Raw genomic sequence first — 15,814 nt, 5'->3', positions numbered from 1 at the left:
CTCCTCAAACCTACCACCTCTCTCTTTTCTTTCCTTCTTACTTTCTCTTCCCCCCCTCTTCTTCTCCTCCCTACTTCCTCTTCCTTTCTCCTTCTCCTCCTCTCTTCCTCCCCCTCTTACCTTCACTCCTACTCTAATTTCCCTTCCCTTCCTTCATCCCTCTCTATTGCTGTATCCTTTTATGCATATGGACTACTCAGAGGGCTGAAAAAGTTATTTTTGACTGGTCCTCGCACTTTTGACCAGTCCTCGAACTTACGACTGTCTTCACATTTTACGTTTTTTGCTCTATCTTATCACCATGGTGAAGAGAAGCAGTTGTGAAATGAGTGACATGGTTGTTAAGGATGCTGCATGGGCATAAATGTGAGGATGGTCATAAGTGTGAGGACCAGTCAAAAGTGTGAGGACCTGTCAGAAATGACTTTTCAGCCCTCTGAGTAGTCCCTATACACATAGCCATGGCCACCCGGTCACATGACCAGCTAGCCACGCCTACCCAGTCACATGGCCTCCAAGCCACGCCCACACAATAAGTCACGCCCACAATGGTGTCCTTCTTACCAATGTTAAAATCTGTTCACCTTACCCTATACACATAGCCATGGCCACCCGGCCACATGACCAGCTAGCCACACCCACCCAGTCACGTGACCAGCTAGCCACGCCTACCCAGTCACGTGACCAGCTAGCCACGCCCACAAAATAAGCCACGCCCACAGTGTCCCTCTTTACCAATGTTAAAATCTGGTCACCTTAATCTAGATCAGGATGGGCAGAAGCTAGTTCAGGTAATATCGCTAGACCGCTGGGCTATTTGCAGTAGTTTGGTAGTGATTTCTGGTTTCCAAATGTCTAATAACAGAAATGATATACATAAAGGCTCCCTCAGTATAACATTAGATTTGAAGACAGAATCAGGAGTGCTTCTTGATTTCTAGGTTGTATCTTTTCTTACCTGAGTCATTATTTTTCAGCAGTATCTACTTTATGGGCATAATGTATTCTGCAGTACTGAAATATGGCCACCTGTGTTATTTTTGATAGGTTTTTGGTTGATATTTAATCTGGAAATAGACAAATATTAGATTTAAATTGAAACAAATGGAAATGTATTTACCTTACATCTAAATTGCTGATATTTGTTAACATCTTGGTTTTCATTTGCTAAACTGGTATAAGGACACAATGGTGTGGAATACAGAAAGACTTCCCCTTATGTGCATCCCACAGTACTCTTATCTGTTCAGAGATGCTGACAGGCTCAAGCAGATGATGGAAAACATACTGTTATTTCATCAAGCATCTAATGAAGTGAGCTGTAGCTCATATAAGCTTGTGCTTTTTAATAAAATTGTTTAGATGGAAAAGGTACTACCAGATCCTGATTTGCCATCAGAGACTAACAGGGCTTTTTCCCACAATGTGAAGAACTATTTCAATAACATTCCATGCCATTGTAATATTTATTTCATTTGGGGGTGGGGGCTTGGGTGCATTTTGAGTAGTAGCAGTTGAATCTTATTTTCTAGTAGCCATCTTACCATATTACTGTGCAATGAGCAAAACAAGCTGTGGGCTTTAATGGGGAAATAATTCCATCTTCTCCCTTCTCCTCCATCTTTGCTGTTGTTATTGTTGTCATGCCATTCTCATTTTAATACCAAAAAGGAGAGTGAAGTTAGTGCTTTTCTAACCTTTTCATTCAGGAAAAAAACTCAAAAAGGAGAATTTTTACTTTTCCAAATGCTTCAACTCTGACCTCCAAGTGGGCTTCAATCTCCAGGTCAAAGCAGACATTTTCTGGAGTAAATAATATATGTATTTGTTTTTAATGCTACATTAACAGCATGAGTGACTGGTTTCTGTGACCCTTCCCCCTTTTAATTTAATGGGCTGCTTTTGGCTCTTCTTTAAAGAGGACTCTGCGGAGTAATTTTGGCTCTTATCAGTTTGCTGACAGCTATATAAGCTATTACTGGCTCCAGGCAATGTGCGCAGGCATGAGAAATCTCCTGTTTTTAAACTCAAGGGGGAAAAATCGTATTAGGTAGATTGTGAGCAAATCAGACTGAGGTCTGAGGGAAAACTGTCTAATAGGGCTGCATACCAGCCTTTCTTTTGCCCTGTATGTAATAACAGGATTTACCGCTAGTCAGACTACAATGTATTTGATCAATGAGTCTAAAAATATAATTTTAAAAATCATTATAAGCAAATTCTAGGTTTTCAAATGGTTTTTAATTAGTATATTTGACTTTTAACCATCCATCTTTTCTCCTGAAAAAAACATGTTTCTCTCTGGGGGCTTATTAGAATTCTTATTACATTGAAAAGCACTTTTATCCAACTGCCATTTGTAGTATTTTAGTCTGTGTAACTTGAACATCTAACCTCACATTAATCCTTTCTAGGCTGCCTTTCTACAATTCTTTCTTCGTTAATGTCAGGCCTTGACATTTTTTCCCCCAGCTTATCAAATATATGAAGCAGAAACCATTTTTTCCCATTCTAAAAGATCCTTAGCAGCAAGAAAATAGTTCTGTATTGGAAAATAGTTCTGATAACTGCCACTTACTAGGAAGATTTAAGTGGAATTGTAGAATCTTAGGCATTAATTTGAATGCCTTTTAAAAAGATCTATTAAACAACTGTCTTCTAGAAAGATAGAGCATTCTATATTGTGTTGTTCAGGTCACATCTGTAATTCTTTGTCCAATTCTGATATCAAACTATTACATAGACAAGGATAAGATAAATGGTTAAAGATAAGCTCCACAGAGCTCAGGGCTGTCTCTGTTACTTTTTAACATCTGCATGAAACCGCTGGGTGAGATCATCCATCACCACAGGATGAGTTATCAGCAATATGCTGATGATACCCAGTTATATAACTCCATCATGGATGAAGTGAGTGATGCTGTATCATGGTGCCTGGAGGCTGTGGCCTGGATGGGGAACAATAGATATCTGCTGACCCCAGGTCAGCTGAAGTAGGTTGGCCTCTCTGTATCCAGGAGTTTTATCATCTTTGGTCTTGGATGGGGTTTGCCTTGTATGGAGATCCATGCAACCAGCCATGGGGCTGGTTGATGCCCTGAGAACCCTTCCTTTGCCTTTTTAATTATTTTTTTAACAGGGTTCAATTGTCTTTGCCACCTTCTAAATTTTAAGTTTTTAACTTTTATATGGTGCTTTTATATTTTAATATTTTATTGTACATTGTTCAGAGTCCCTTTCTGAGGGAGATGGGTGGTTCAGAAATGTGAAAAATAAGTAAATAGATAAATAAATCTATAGAAAAGAGTAGTGCAGATAATAATGAACTATTAAAAAACAATTATGGGAAGTATTGAAAGTGCTGGATAGGTTTAGCCTGAAGGAGAGAAAACAAATACTTTACATTTTACAAATTGCTTAGCTTCACTGTCCTGTAAAACAGTACCATTATCTATTGTCATCTATTATGAGAATTCTATTCTTTAAAACTAGAAGTTTATTTTTTAGAAAAGAATAAAATTTATATTTATTTATATATCATCTTTAAAAATTGATTTATAACCCATATTCTGAGTATTGATCATAGTAGTACAGGAACATTTCACATCCTCAGTGATGTTCTTGCATATTTCATGAAATAGGATTAGGTCCAATTTCAGCTAATTCTAGATTTCAAATCTGAAGGTCTCTAAATCTCTTTTAGAGGGAAACCATATTAATTTGATTCACAGAAACCTCAGGAAGTTTAGTACTTACTTTACTGGAATAGAATAAAGAACAGCTCAAACAATCACCAGCATAAGAGATTTTCAGAAGTAAGAAGGACCTGGAGGTCTATGTGTATTAAAGCCAGTGAATTTGGTTTTTTTATCTCTCCCCATGGGAAATCTTCTATTTTGTTAGTTTAGTGATAAATCAATTTTGTGACAGTGGGTGCTTATTTATTTATTTATGATGTTGGAAACTGATTAAAAGTTTCCAGCCACATTTAAACTGCCCACGTCTAGAGTCAGGCAGCTTGTAACTAAGGTAGATGCTAGGGACATTGTACTAAATCACAGTGGGAAGCATCAGTATGCAGCTAAGAAAGCTGGGAAAGGTGTAAGCAGATCCTCAATTTATCTGCCAAGTAGGTTTTCTAAACACTGTTTTATTGGACAGTGGCTCCTGCTTTACTAACCTCTAACCTCTATGGTGCTTGGAGGTGCTACCCACTGACCAGCCTTGTCTTTGAACCTCCCTTGGTTCCTGCCACCTCAAAGCCTTGCTGCCGGATTCCTATATTTTTCTTGGGACTTCACCTCTCAGCAGGATGCCTACAGCAGGGAAAACTGATCCACCCTTAGAACATTGATATATTTGAAAGTGATACTCTCGAGACTAGAAACCTATTGCTTTCTATTTCAGGAGCTGTCCATCACCTGTCAAAAAATATAGCTGAATCCTTTTCACCTTTTTATTCAGTTGGCAATCATATTGTAACAGATAGAATACGCAGTTGTGGGCAATACGGAATATCCATAATTATATTTGCAGTAATTTTGGGCAATGTGAATATACTGTGTGGATTTGGCTTTGTAAGATAACTAATGTAATTTGAGGTTGGTAGAACACTTAGTCAAAATAAGTTCTAGAATTTGGGGGGATTGGATTATTTATTGGCTCCCTGATTTCTGAATGATGCAGTCCACATTGTTCTATCCAATTGTTCTTGAACACTGTTGTTCTCAGGTAAGTGCATGGAATTCCATGTCCCAAAGATGCTTTTTCAAGCGGCAATTGGACTTTTTTTTTCTTTGAAGATATTTTGCTTCTCATCCAAGAAGCTTCTTCAGCTCTGACTGGATGGTGAGGAATTTTGTTCCTGAAAGGAGATCTTTCAGTCAGGGCATTTGTTTATTTAGTTCATCAGTTGGTTCTGAAGGCCTGAAAATACTTGATCCTTGTTTTATGTCCATGGAGATGCTGAAATGACTTAGGACAGGTCATAAGTTTCTATTTTCCATGTCATTGTAAGTTTGAATGGCCACCAAACAAGATGTAAGTAAATGAGGACTACCTGTAGTTCCAATATAAATGATCTGAATAAGGTCTGACTATGTGGCTGCTAAGAGTCAAGTCTGACTTATTTCTTTATTTCAATGATTCATAAAGGCCACCTATCTCATGACAATGATTCTGGATGGCACGCAAGGATTAAAACCACAGCTACAACCAAAAACTCACAGTGCCCGAGGTAAATCAATACATCTCAATGATAAAAAGCCATATCAGCAATAGAGCTTGTTTAACCTCCTGGCCCAAATGCCTGGGGAAACAGCCGGGTCTTCAGACTTGGGACTTGAAGGAACAAAATCAAAATATTAGCATATAATCCTAAACAAACAGTGCAAGCAGAAAGAAAGAATGAGCGAATTTATATCATCCTTTTCTTTTTGTTACTCTAAATCCACCTAGAAGCTACTTTTGTAGAAATAACAATGGCAGATCAGTGACTAAATCAATAATTCTGGTGACCAATAATTTCTGATTATTGTGTTGAGGAGTCAGTATAGTACTTAGTATTCTGTCTGAGCTGACAATTCCTTACTAGCCCAGCATAATTTTTGGTTAACAGCTACTACTGCATTTTATACCTTTGTTTGGAATGAGAGAAATGAAAATGCAGCAACTGTCTTGGATTTTGTCAACTTTTTTTGCCTTGGATGTTTGAGACAAATGGGCATCAAGGAATTAAACATCAAATGAGATTAATTTTTCACAAAGTCCTCAATATTTCTTCCTCCTCCTCTCCTCCTCCTCCTTTAAACATGAAACTCAGTCAACTGAACATTTAAAAATGTATCACAAATATCATTGATTGGTGCTGGTGGTTGATAAGGACTTGGTAAGGACTCGATAGGTAGACAAAAATGCCAAATCCAGTCTGAACATCTAGCTGACTGTGCGATGATTATTATTATTATTAATAATAATAATAATAGCACAGTCAGCCAGATGTTCAGACTAGGTTTGGCATCTCTGTCCACCTATCGAGTGCTTACCAAGGACCTGGGATAGGCAAATCTGGATGTTTGACAGTGTTACAGATACCGTTGCAGGATGGCGCTGTTCCAAGAAAAGCCACCTTCTGCAATTGACTGATGGCGAATTTGTCAATGCCAATGGTGTTCAAGTGGTGCTCCAGTTGTTTTGGGATTGTACCCAGGGCGCCTATTACTATTGGTACTACCTTTGCTTACTTTGCCACAGTGTTCTATCATCATCATCATCATCATCATCATCATCATCATCATCATCATCAATTGTTTTATCATAGGGAATAAAATACAAAACAGTAAAACAAACAAACAAAATGAAACAAAACAAAAGCATACATTCAATACCCCTCAATATTTTCTACTTCTACAGTATGTAGAGTTTATATGACTAGGAAAGCACAAGCATTGGGCAAGGAGAAGATGGACCCTTTATACTATAACCAGGAAATCCCTCAGAAGAAAGATGATAACTTCAGAAGAACTTTTATTTTCAGGTGTACATACTTATTCTTTTACATCTTAAATTTGTGAATGACTATTTCCTTACCTAAATATATGGATCAGTCTTAACACTGCTGTATGCATAAACAAATACAACTGGTAGATATTATATAATGCCTATTTATTGTTATCCATTTGAATAAAAATGCAAAAAGTAGAAAACAGTTTGTTGATTTTTAGCGAAATTAATGTAATAAAGCATTTTATTTTTCCTTCTTAATGTCACCACTGGGAGTCATATCAGTGAGCCAGATGTGTTTCAGCAATCCATGGAGAAGCCATAGAAAGTGGTCCCGGATGACAAATATTAGAAAGGTCATACAATGGTTTTGAACTAAGGACTTTGTGATTCTTGTAAATTTGAAACTGAAAAAGAAATGAAAATAATAGATTTTGTTTTCTACATCCAATTAATTTTAAGATCAGATGATCTAGATTAAATACATTGTAATAATGAATTCTGTAGTAGAGTAAGTTTGGTATGTAAACTTGCTAAATATTGCCAACAGTATTGTTTAATATACTTAAAATGGAAAGGCTTTAAGAATAGTTTTAATGCCCAGTTGTTGTTCAACTTTTTCCACATGAAAATGAAATGAGCAATATCTGCCCATTAGAATCATGTGAAAAGAAGACTGGTAAAAATTTTTTTAAAATAATTTATTTAGGGGACTTCCATCTCTTCCCAAATTCCTAGGAGACATTGTAATGTGTCCAGACATATCACTTGGGAAAGAATAAAGAGTTTTTTAAAATAAAAAAACTTTGAACTTTATCTTTCATCATGTATCTAGTATAATTATTTCAAAGTAGTCAATTTAAACATTTAATTGATTCCAAAGCCTGCATAGACAAACTAAAAAGCCATCCAAAAATATTAATCTGGAACACTTATATTCAGCACACTTAATGCAAGTTTGAGAATGTATTTTATAATATTTAGATTATTTAAATATTGGGTACTAGCATGCTGTTAATGGCAGAAGGGAAGTTGATAATTTCATGGCTAGGAAAAATAAGAAGCAAAAGTTTAAATTCATCACGTTCTTTGCAAGTCCTGAAACTTAAATTAAAGGCAAAACTAATTTAAAAATTGGATGAAGTGTACTTCTGCTAGAACTAACTGAGCTAAAGATAATAAAATATATACGAGTACTCTGTAACTTATTTTCAAAAGCAAAGCTTTCAAAATAATGTCTGTCAACATGAAAATAGCAATACTTCAAGGCCTCATAAACTGTGTGAAGTGTGTCACTCTGGGAACACTTGACTCTTGCAGTGGGGCAAAATGTTACAACACCATGGCGCCTGACATTTCAGCTTAGACAGTTAACTTTTACTGCCCTTTTAGAAGGCCATCGTCTTCTTTTCTCTTAACATTTTATTTTCTTCCCAGTTAGAAGTTGTAAGTGATTAAATGAAAATCAAAGATTTTTTCCAGACAAAACATAGCGTCCTCGTGTTTAATATGTTTCTATTAATTTTGCTGTTTTTTGCAACTTAATATTTACTGATTTTTGCATGCTAACTTGAACATCTGTCATTGGTGCAATATGGAATGTTCATGTATTTTAGAGATACAGTATGCTGTGGTATAACCTGATGCTCCTTATTCTGAAATGAAATACTTGTAATAGAGTTTCCATATAGTTAAAGAATGTAACAATTTGCCTCAATAAATGTCACTTTAAGTAGATAAGTTTCTGTTGATGCTTCTTTCAGTAAGAAGCTTTTTGCTCTGACAGCCTATAGGTTTGCATAGCCTCTTAGAATACCTTATCACTGTCCAATATTAACATACAGTTCATTGTTTATGTCAATGTAATATGAAATATCAAACTTCATCAATAAAGGAGAATATTTGTAGCTCGGGGTTGAAAAGTTCCCAAGTTAGGGTAATGAAACGTCTGCAAGAAAAGAGCCTCGGTGGTGCAGCGGACTAAAGTGCTGTTAAGTGCTAGCACTTAGCTGCCAGCTGCCTGCAATTAGTGCAAGTTCGACTCTCACCAGACTCAAGGTTGACTCAGCCTTCCATCCTTTTGAGGTAGGTAAATTGAGGACCCGGATTGTGGGGGCAATAAGCCAACTTTGTATAGAACAACACCGCTTGGGGGGGCTGAAAGCCCTAATAAGCAGGTATATACAAAAAAGTATGCAGGCTATTGCTATAATGCATTGTAAGCCACCCTGAGTCTACAGAGAAGGGCGGCATATAAATTGGACTAATAAATAAATAAATAAATAAGAAAACAAGCAAGCTCAGAGAGCACCAAGGACACCTCATATCAAACTTCAGTGGGCCAAATATTCATTAACAGCTCCTGCTTTATTAGAATCTGAAAGCATTGGCTGATATCTAATATTTAGGCTGCCATCCTGCTTCCAAAACTGTTCAACATCTCCACAAAACTACCTGGGGAAACTATTTGGCGCTTTAGAGATGATTCCATTAATATCAGCCAAGCTAAACATGCTGTGCCGCTTGCCTTAATTTGGAAAACACGAAGAGATTCAAGTTCAGAAGCAGTCCGGAACTGTTTATCTGCTATTCCCGGGAGAGGGTGAATTTATACAGAACAGACTAATTTGTCATTAGTGACAAATTGTCATTAGTATACAAATAGCACCCAGCTCCTCCAGGGCTTTTAAGTAACTATGGAAAAACTTTAGGATTAAATAGAGTCTCAAGAGACACCATAAAATAGTTTCACTATTTTAAGAATCACTTCCTTTAAACCAGGAAGTTTCCTGTTTTATATAAAGTGTGACTAGAAGTTATAAATCAGATTGGGACAGTTCCAGAGGACAGTTGACCATACCATGCAGTTTGTCCATATCCATGGATAGCTTAAACTAATATTGATCCTAGCTATATAAGAGAAAGTTTAGATACCCCTAGATACTCTCATAGTTGAATTAAAGATGGCATCCAGAGATTTTACCCCACCCCCTCCAAATTGTAATTTGAAAGCATTATAACATGCTTCTGAGTGTTTTGTAATAAAACCACTTATTGTATCAACCACTTTTTCAGCGACCATTCAAAGTTGCAGCAGTGCTGAAAAGGAGGCATACAACTGTCTTTCAAAGTTGTGGGTGTCACAATGTCCACATAGTCATGTCACAATTCTTGTACTTGCCATTTATGGTAGTTGCGGTGTCCAGCAGTTATATGATTGCCAGTTGTGACTTTGATAGATGGCTTTCAGAAGCAAAGTCAGTTGGGAAGCCAGTTACAAGTTGTGGACATATGACATCATGCTTAATCACCATGGGAGATTTGCTTAATGACCCCCAACTGGAACTGATTAAGTGATGTTGTAAGTTGGACACATTTTATGTTACGATCATGTCACTTAGCAATGGAGTTGCCAGTCCTAATGGTAGTCACTAAATGAGGACTACCTGTATACATAAAAGAAGAGATGAAAGAGATAAGTCAATCCCCTTATAATACAAGACAAGATGGAAGAGATTAATCCAAAAGAAACTTTACAAGGTATTTCTCAAATCTTAGCAATTGGGGATCAATAAGTAATCTGCTTATGGTGCTTCATACCTTACACCTAAAATAAAAAGATGTTATAATTTCTGAACTTATTCTGATGCACTTTTGAAATGGACATGGTACACGGTTGCTTCTATAATGTGTCAACATATTGATTATAAATTGTTATTGCATCTTGAATTATGAGTTAGGCAGTATAGATATGTTGAAATAAACTAATTAACTAATTGAATGATAATCCAGATTTTAGATTGTTTACTTTTTTATTTTTAATATGGCAGAGCTATTGTAACTAAATCTACTTTGATTTCAACAAATTCAGTTTCTTAATAACAGTAGCTTAGACTGAAATATTAATAGGTTATATGCATGACAGCCATATACAAATGATTAAAATTTGCTATCTGGGAAACAACCAATGTGACATAATATTAATTATTCTTTGCAGGCAAGGTGGTTCTGGGAAGCTTACTTTCAATCAATGAAAGCTATTGCTATGGCAACTCTTAAGATTATCAATGACCGAATCTATCCGTATGCTGCCACATCATATGAAGAATGGAATGATCCCCCAGAAATTGTAAGTGAGATTATTTATTTATTTATTAAATTTAATATGCTGAACTGCTCTATAACAAAAACTTCTAGAATAAGTATTTTGTTTTTTATATTAAGACATTCAGCATGAAAAACTTGAATTAATCTTGAATTGAGCTTTAGTTTCCTAAAGGTTAGCGTAATATCTTCTTATGTTCCTCTTTTCCCTGACTTATCATTTTAATTGTATTTTTGTTTTTGTAGTTGTTATTATATAGAGGCATGACAAAAAATTAGATTCCTGAAAGTAAACTCGGTTTGCCTAGAAATACATGCCTACTGTACAGTATGTATTGTCATCAGCAGGAAATCAACTTTCTTTTACAAATTTTTCAAACAAGCAAACTATAGTACTCTAAAAAATCTGAACAGTATATTTGGAGATGGGCTTCTAAAATGGAAGTCAGGAAATCTTTCTGAGTTCAAACATTTTAAATAAGTAATGTTGAGAATGGGATGGCAAAGCTGTATTTATATAATCTGCTTTTATTGTCTGTTGATCTGACAATTCAAGTCCATTGGCATTTCTCAACCATTGATAATTCTATTGCTGTTCCATAGTTGGTCTGCAAAATACAATGTCACATTTTCAATATGAAGTTAGAACCAGCTATCTTATCAGACATTATCTAGGTGCCTTTTTTTTCCCTTCAAAAATTGCTTTTCCAAGCCTTCATCTGAAAAAAATCTTTTAATATACTGAGCAGTTAAGGTAGAACGACAAAGAATTGCAGTGAGGTAATGAGACCATGAAACGCAGCATATATTTTAAATAAAAATGTTTCATTCCATTGTTCCTTTGCAAGAGATAGTTAGCTAGGGTTTTGACCGGTATTAAAATGGTAGGATTAGTATTGGTGTATTTTTATTCTCCATGACTCTCTCTCTCAATATATATATATATATACTGCAACTCTGTGTTGCTTTCTGGGAGACCCAGATAGCTATTTCTGCCTCTTAAGGCGTCCTCAGTGGGCCACACCCACTTCCCAATTATCCTCCCTGTAAAGGCATAATGTATCTTGTTGCAACACAGAGTTGCAGTTTGTCAGCAGAAAAAGGGCCCAAGAACTTGTGAATGAGATTTCATAGAACCTAGGGCTGAAGAACAACTAAGTTTACATAGGTAAAACCTGGCTAGAGAGAATATGCACATAAAAGCCTATGAAAAAAGAAAAAAGATACATTATGCCTTTACAGGGAGGATAATTGGGAAGTGGGTGTGGCCCACTGAGGACGCCTTAAGAGGCAGAAATAGCTATCTGGGTCTCCCAGAAAGCAACACAGAGTTGCAGTTTGTCAGCAGAAAAAGGGCCCAAGAACTTGTGAATGAGATTTCACAGAACCTAGGGCTGAAGAACAACTAAGTTTACATAGGTAAAACCTGGCTAGAGAGAATATGCATATATATATATATATATATATATATATATATATATATATATATATATATATATATATATAGAGAGAGAGAGAGAGAGAGAGAGAGAGAGAGAGAGAGAGAGGGGGGGGGGAGGGAGGGGGAGGGGGGAGAGTATAATTTATTAAATTAAGACAATGTAATCATTTGTCAGATACATAAAATAACCAGTTTTTATTTAACTATAATTTATCTAGAACAATAGAAAGATTATTCATTTATATGTGATTTGGCTAATAATCAATATCCTGGTAGATTGAAGCACTGATGAAAACGCTAAAGATTGGTTATATTTCTGAAAATAATTTCACAGTTTAACTAATTTTACACAAATCGTGGAATCAGTATTATTGCTGTTAAATAAATCAGAACTTTTAAAACATAAAATTGCAGGATCCACAGGGCCAAAGGTTTATTCTTTCAAACCTTCAGGCTTGGAATGTCAGTTTATTTCATCCTTAGGAAATTTTATATTATGAACTAATATATAGAATGTGTAACTCAATGTTATGGATAATTTTGAGTTTTAATGGGTAGCATAAACATTAGTTTATGCACCACTATTTAGTAATCACCTGGAGAATCACTGCATTTAATAAATTTAAATTTGTAGATTGTTGTCATAAAGCAAACTGTTGCAAGACAGAAAATGAACCCCTGATAAATAAAAATATATTAAGTTGTATAAAATTGAATTGTGTCAAGTATTGGAGTATAGCAGGAAATGATCAAAATACATAATAACATGGTTTTGTTACTGGAGCTAGACTGATCTGAGTTTGTGAGTCTCCTTGGAAAGACTGAGTCCACAGGTAAATACTTCTTAAAAAGGAGAATCAGATTATAAATGAATGAATGAATGAATACAATTAAAGGTAAATTTATATTTGGTTGGTCCTATACTCACCTTCTGTATTCTGTTGTAACCAGAGAATTTGTCCATTTGTTTTTTTCCCCCTCTTCTAGGTTACATTGTACCTGACACTGCACCTTCTGTTGCTTGCAATCATATTTAAGGACAAATGTAATGTCTTTAATATATTGACTTTTTCCTTATGAAATAGTTTTTGTTTGTCTTGGAAAACTGCTTGAACTCTTTTCCAGCTATAAGGGAGCTTTTGTGTGTGTGTGTGTATGTGTTTGTTGTTGTTGATTTAGCCCTCAGAAGTTTGACTAATATGCCTGCATGATTAGATCAACCTATTGTGTTAAGTTTAATGTTAAGAAAGCATTTTATTGAAAAGCAATTGTATTTTGCATGAAAAAAAAAACAATTTATCAGAAATTTTGAAAATAAAATTAAGATCATCAAAAATATTGAATTTTTCATATATGTTTCCAAGGAGAATTTTATAACACACATTGCTATGATCTTGTCGCGTGTCTTGTAGAGTGGTCCTTGAAAACATAATTGCCTTATGTTATTTTATATGAAAAAATATCTCCTACATAGGGTAGAAGAAGCCTAATTAAATTGTATTAGTTAATGTGAAATACTGAGGTGGGTTTTTTTTCTTTATTGATACTTCAGTATACCAACTCAAACATTTGAAGTATTCAGTTATTCTTACAACTTTCCCACTTAAGTAGGTTGAATAATAATACTTTTCATGTTGGTAGATCTGACCTGAAATTCAGTGTTTGAATAGCTCATATATTTGATTTTTGAAGTATTATTACATAGAATTTAGATAAGACCTGTATAAAATTAAGACTAATAGCAGTTAAGATAAAAATGTGGATTATTTCTGTCAGTCTCATCACAACCTAGTTACCGGTAAGTCTATTTTTGTCAGCTGAATATAGAAATAAAAAATTTAAGAGGGTTGTACTGATGTTACTTGAGAACCAGTATAGTGGTTAAGGCATCAAACTATAAATAAGGAGACTGTGAGTTCTAGTCCTTCCTTGGGCACAAGGCCACCTGGGTGACCCTGCGCCAGTCATTTTCTCTCAGCCCTAGGAAGATCGCTTCTGAAAAACCACTTCTGGTCACAAATCACAAATCACTTCTGAAAAACCTTGCAAGAAAGCTTATCCTGGTACACTCTGAGAACTGGACATGATTAAATGAAAAAAACAACTCACTATTCATTCAGTGCCATTGTAATTTCCCTATATATGTTGAAAGGGAAAGTGAGAAATGTGACTTGTGCAGTTTGGATGCGGTTACATTATTTTTTTCAGAAGTTTTTCCAGATATATAAATATCTAAAAATTTGTGGATCAGTGTATAATACTTGCTAAACTCAAATTATGTTTTAGTGATAGGTTATGTTTTAGAGCTTATTAGAATATGTGACAATTGTTTTCTAAAATGGTAAACTTTAGATATTAGCAAACAGAAGAATTGAAGCAAATTAAAGTTGCCAATGTTTTCCTCCTGATCAGTTGTGGATAAGAAACATGATAAATATTCACTTGAAGCATCCAATAAAAGAGCATTTGTAATCATCATGTATAAATTAAAATTTTCTTATTGGTCACTTAATCCTAGAATGCTATTTTTGTCTTTTTTTCTTAAAATTCTAATCACATGTATACTCTGTAGATTGCTAGTGAAATGTCTACTGGATTGTAGGAAACTATTTTGCAATATACAGCACGAATATTGGCTGTAACTACATGGGCAGGCAAGAGCAAATCTAAATAAGACTTCTGACTTTGTTCCACTGTTCCTATTTTTAACCTTTTTAAAATGTGTACTGAATGTTCCTTGAAGTCAGTGTTGACTCCTGGCAACTGCCTGGACTAATCCCTGCAATTTTCTTGACAAGATTTTTGGAAGGAGTTTGCCATTATCTTCTTCCTAGGATGTCAGAGTGACTTACCCAATATCAGCCAGATGGCTTGATGCCTAATGTGGGACTAGAACTCACAGTCAATGTAGTTTCTATTCTGGTGACTTGCACACTACAACAAAGTGGCTGTTTTTTAACCTTTAGTTTCTTTTAAATTTTCCTGTGCCTCCTATTTCTCTTCATATACCTCTCTCATCCTTTCTTCATTTTCTGGTACATTCATTTTCCCCCTCCCCCTTCATCTCTGCTAGCTGGTCCAGATTTTACATTCCGTTGACACCAACCTCCCCTAACTCAATGATCTTCAGATGTGCTAGGATTGCAACTACAAGAATTCCCATCTTTCAAGAATTCTGGTTTAGAATTTGGGACTTGCAGTGCTCTCACATCAGACATGTGACTTTGATACATGAAGCACATACAGTACAGGCAGTCATTGAATTATGACCACTCATTAAGTTATTGTTCAAAGTTACGATGGTGCTGAATTACAACCAGCACTCCATGGTCATGTGATTGTGACTCAGGCCCTTGGCAACCAGCTCATACTTGCATGATCACTATTTGTGACCTTCCCTGCTGGCTTCCCACAAGCAAAATCAGTTCCCGCACTCCATCACATGCATGTAACCACATTCTGTAGTGCCTGCTGTGGTACCCCCTCAACCCCCTCTCCTTACCTGGGATTCCTGCCTCTTCTTATCTAACAACCTGCATGGTTCTGGGATTTTGATGACAACTGGGTTGATGTCAACTGCCAGGATTGATATTAGGCTTTACAATCACATCACTTAGTGATGAAGTGATCCAGTCCCAATTGCCATTGAAACCCAAGGACTTAAGTTGATAGTTAAAATTATGACTTTTAAGAAGATGGCCAGTAATAATCTCTAATGGGTCTTTTTACTTGTATAAGAGTTTATTTTACCTGTGATATTTCTGTTAG

At 35.7% G+C, this 15,814-nt stretch overlaps 1 protein-coding gene across 1 annotated transcript in view; it reads left to right on the top strand.

Annotated features, from left to right (window-relative positions):
* Positions 1-15,814, top strand: part of EXT2 (exostosin glycosyltransferase 2) — a 76,153-nt gene that overhangs the window by 35,575 nt on the left and 24,764 nt on the right. The window contains exon 8 of the mRNA XM_034417409.3: positions 10,499-10,630. Coding sequence (XP_034273300.1) covers positions 10,499-10,630 — 132 coding nt within the window. The remainder of the gene's footprint in view (positions 1-10,498; positions 10,631-15,814) is intronic.

The sequence above is a fragment of the Pantherophis guttatus genome, chromosome 1, assembly GCF_059756535.1.
Source record: "Pantherophis guttatus breed Tessera chromosome 1, ASM5975653v1, whole genome shotgun sequence".
NCBI lineage: Eukaryota > Metazoa > Chordata > Lepidosauria > Squamata > Colubridae > Pantherophis > Pantherophis guttatus.
This window is presented reverse-complemented; position numbering and strand designations above follow the sequence as displayed.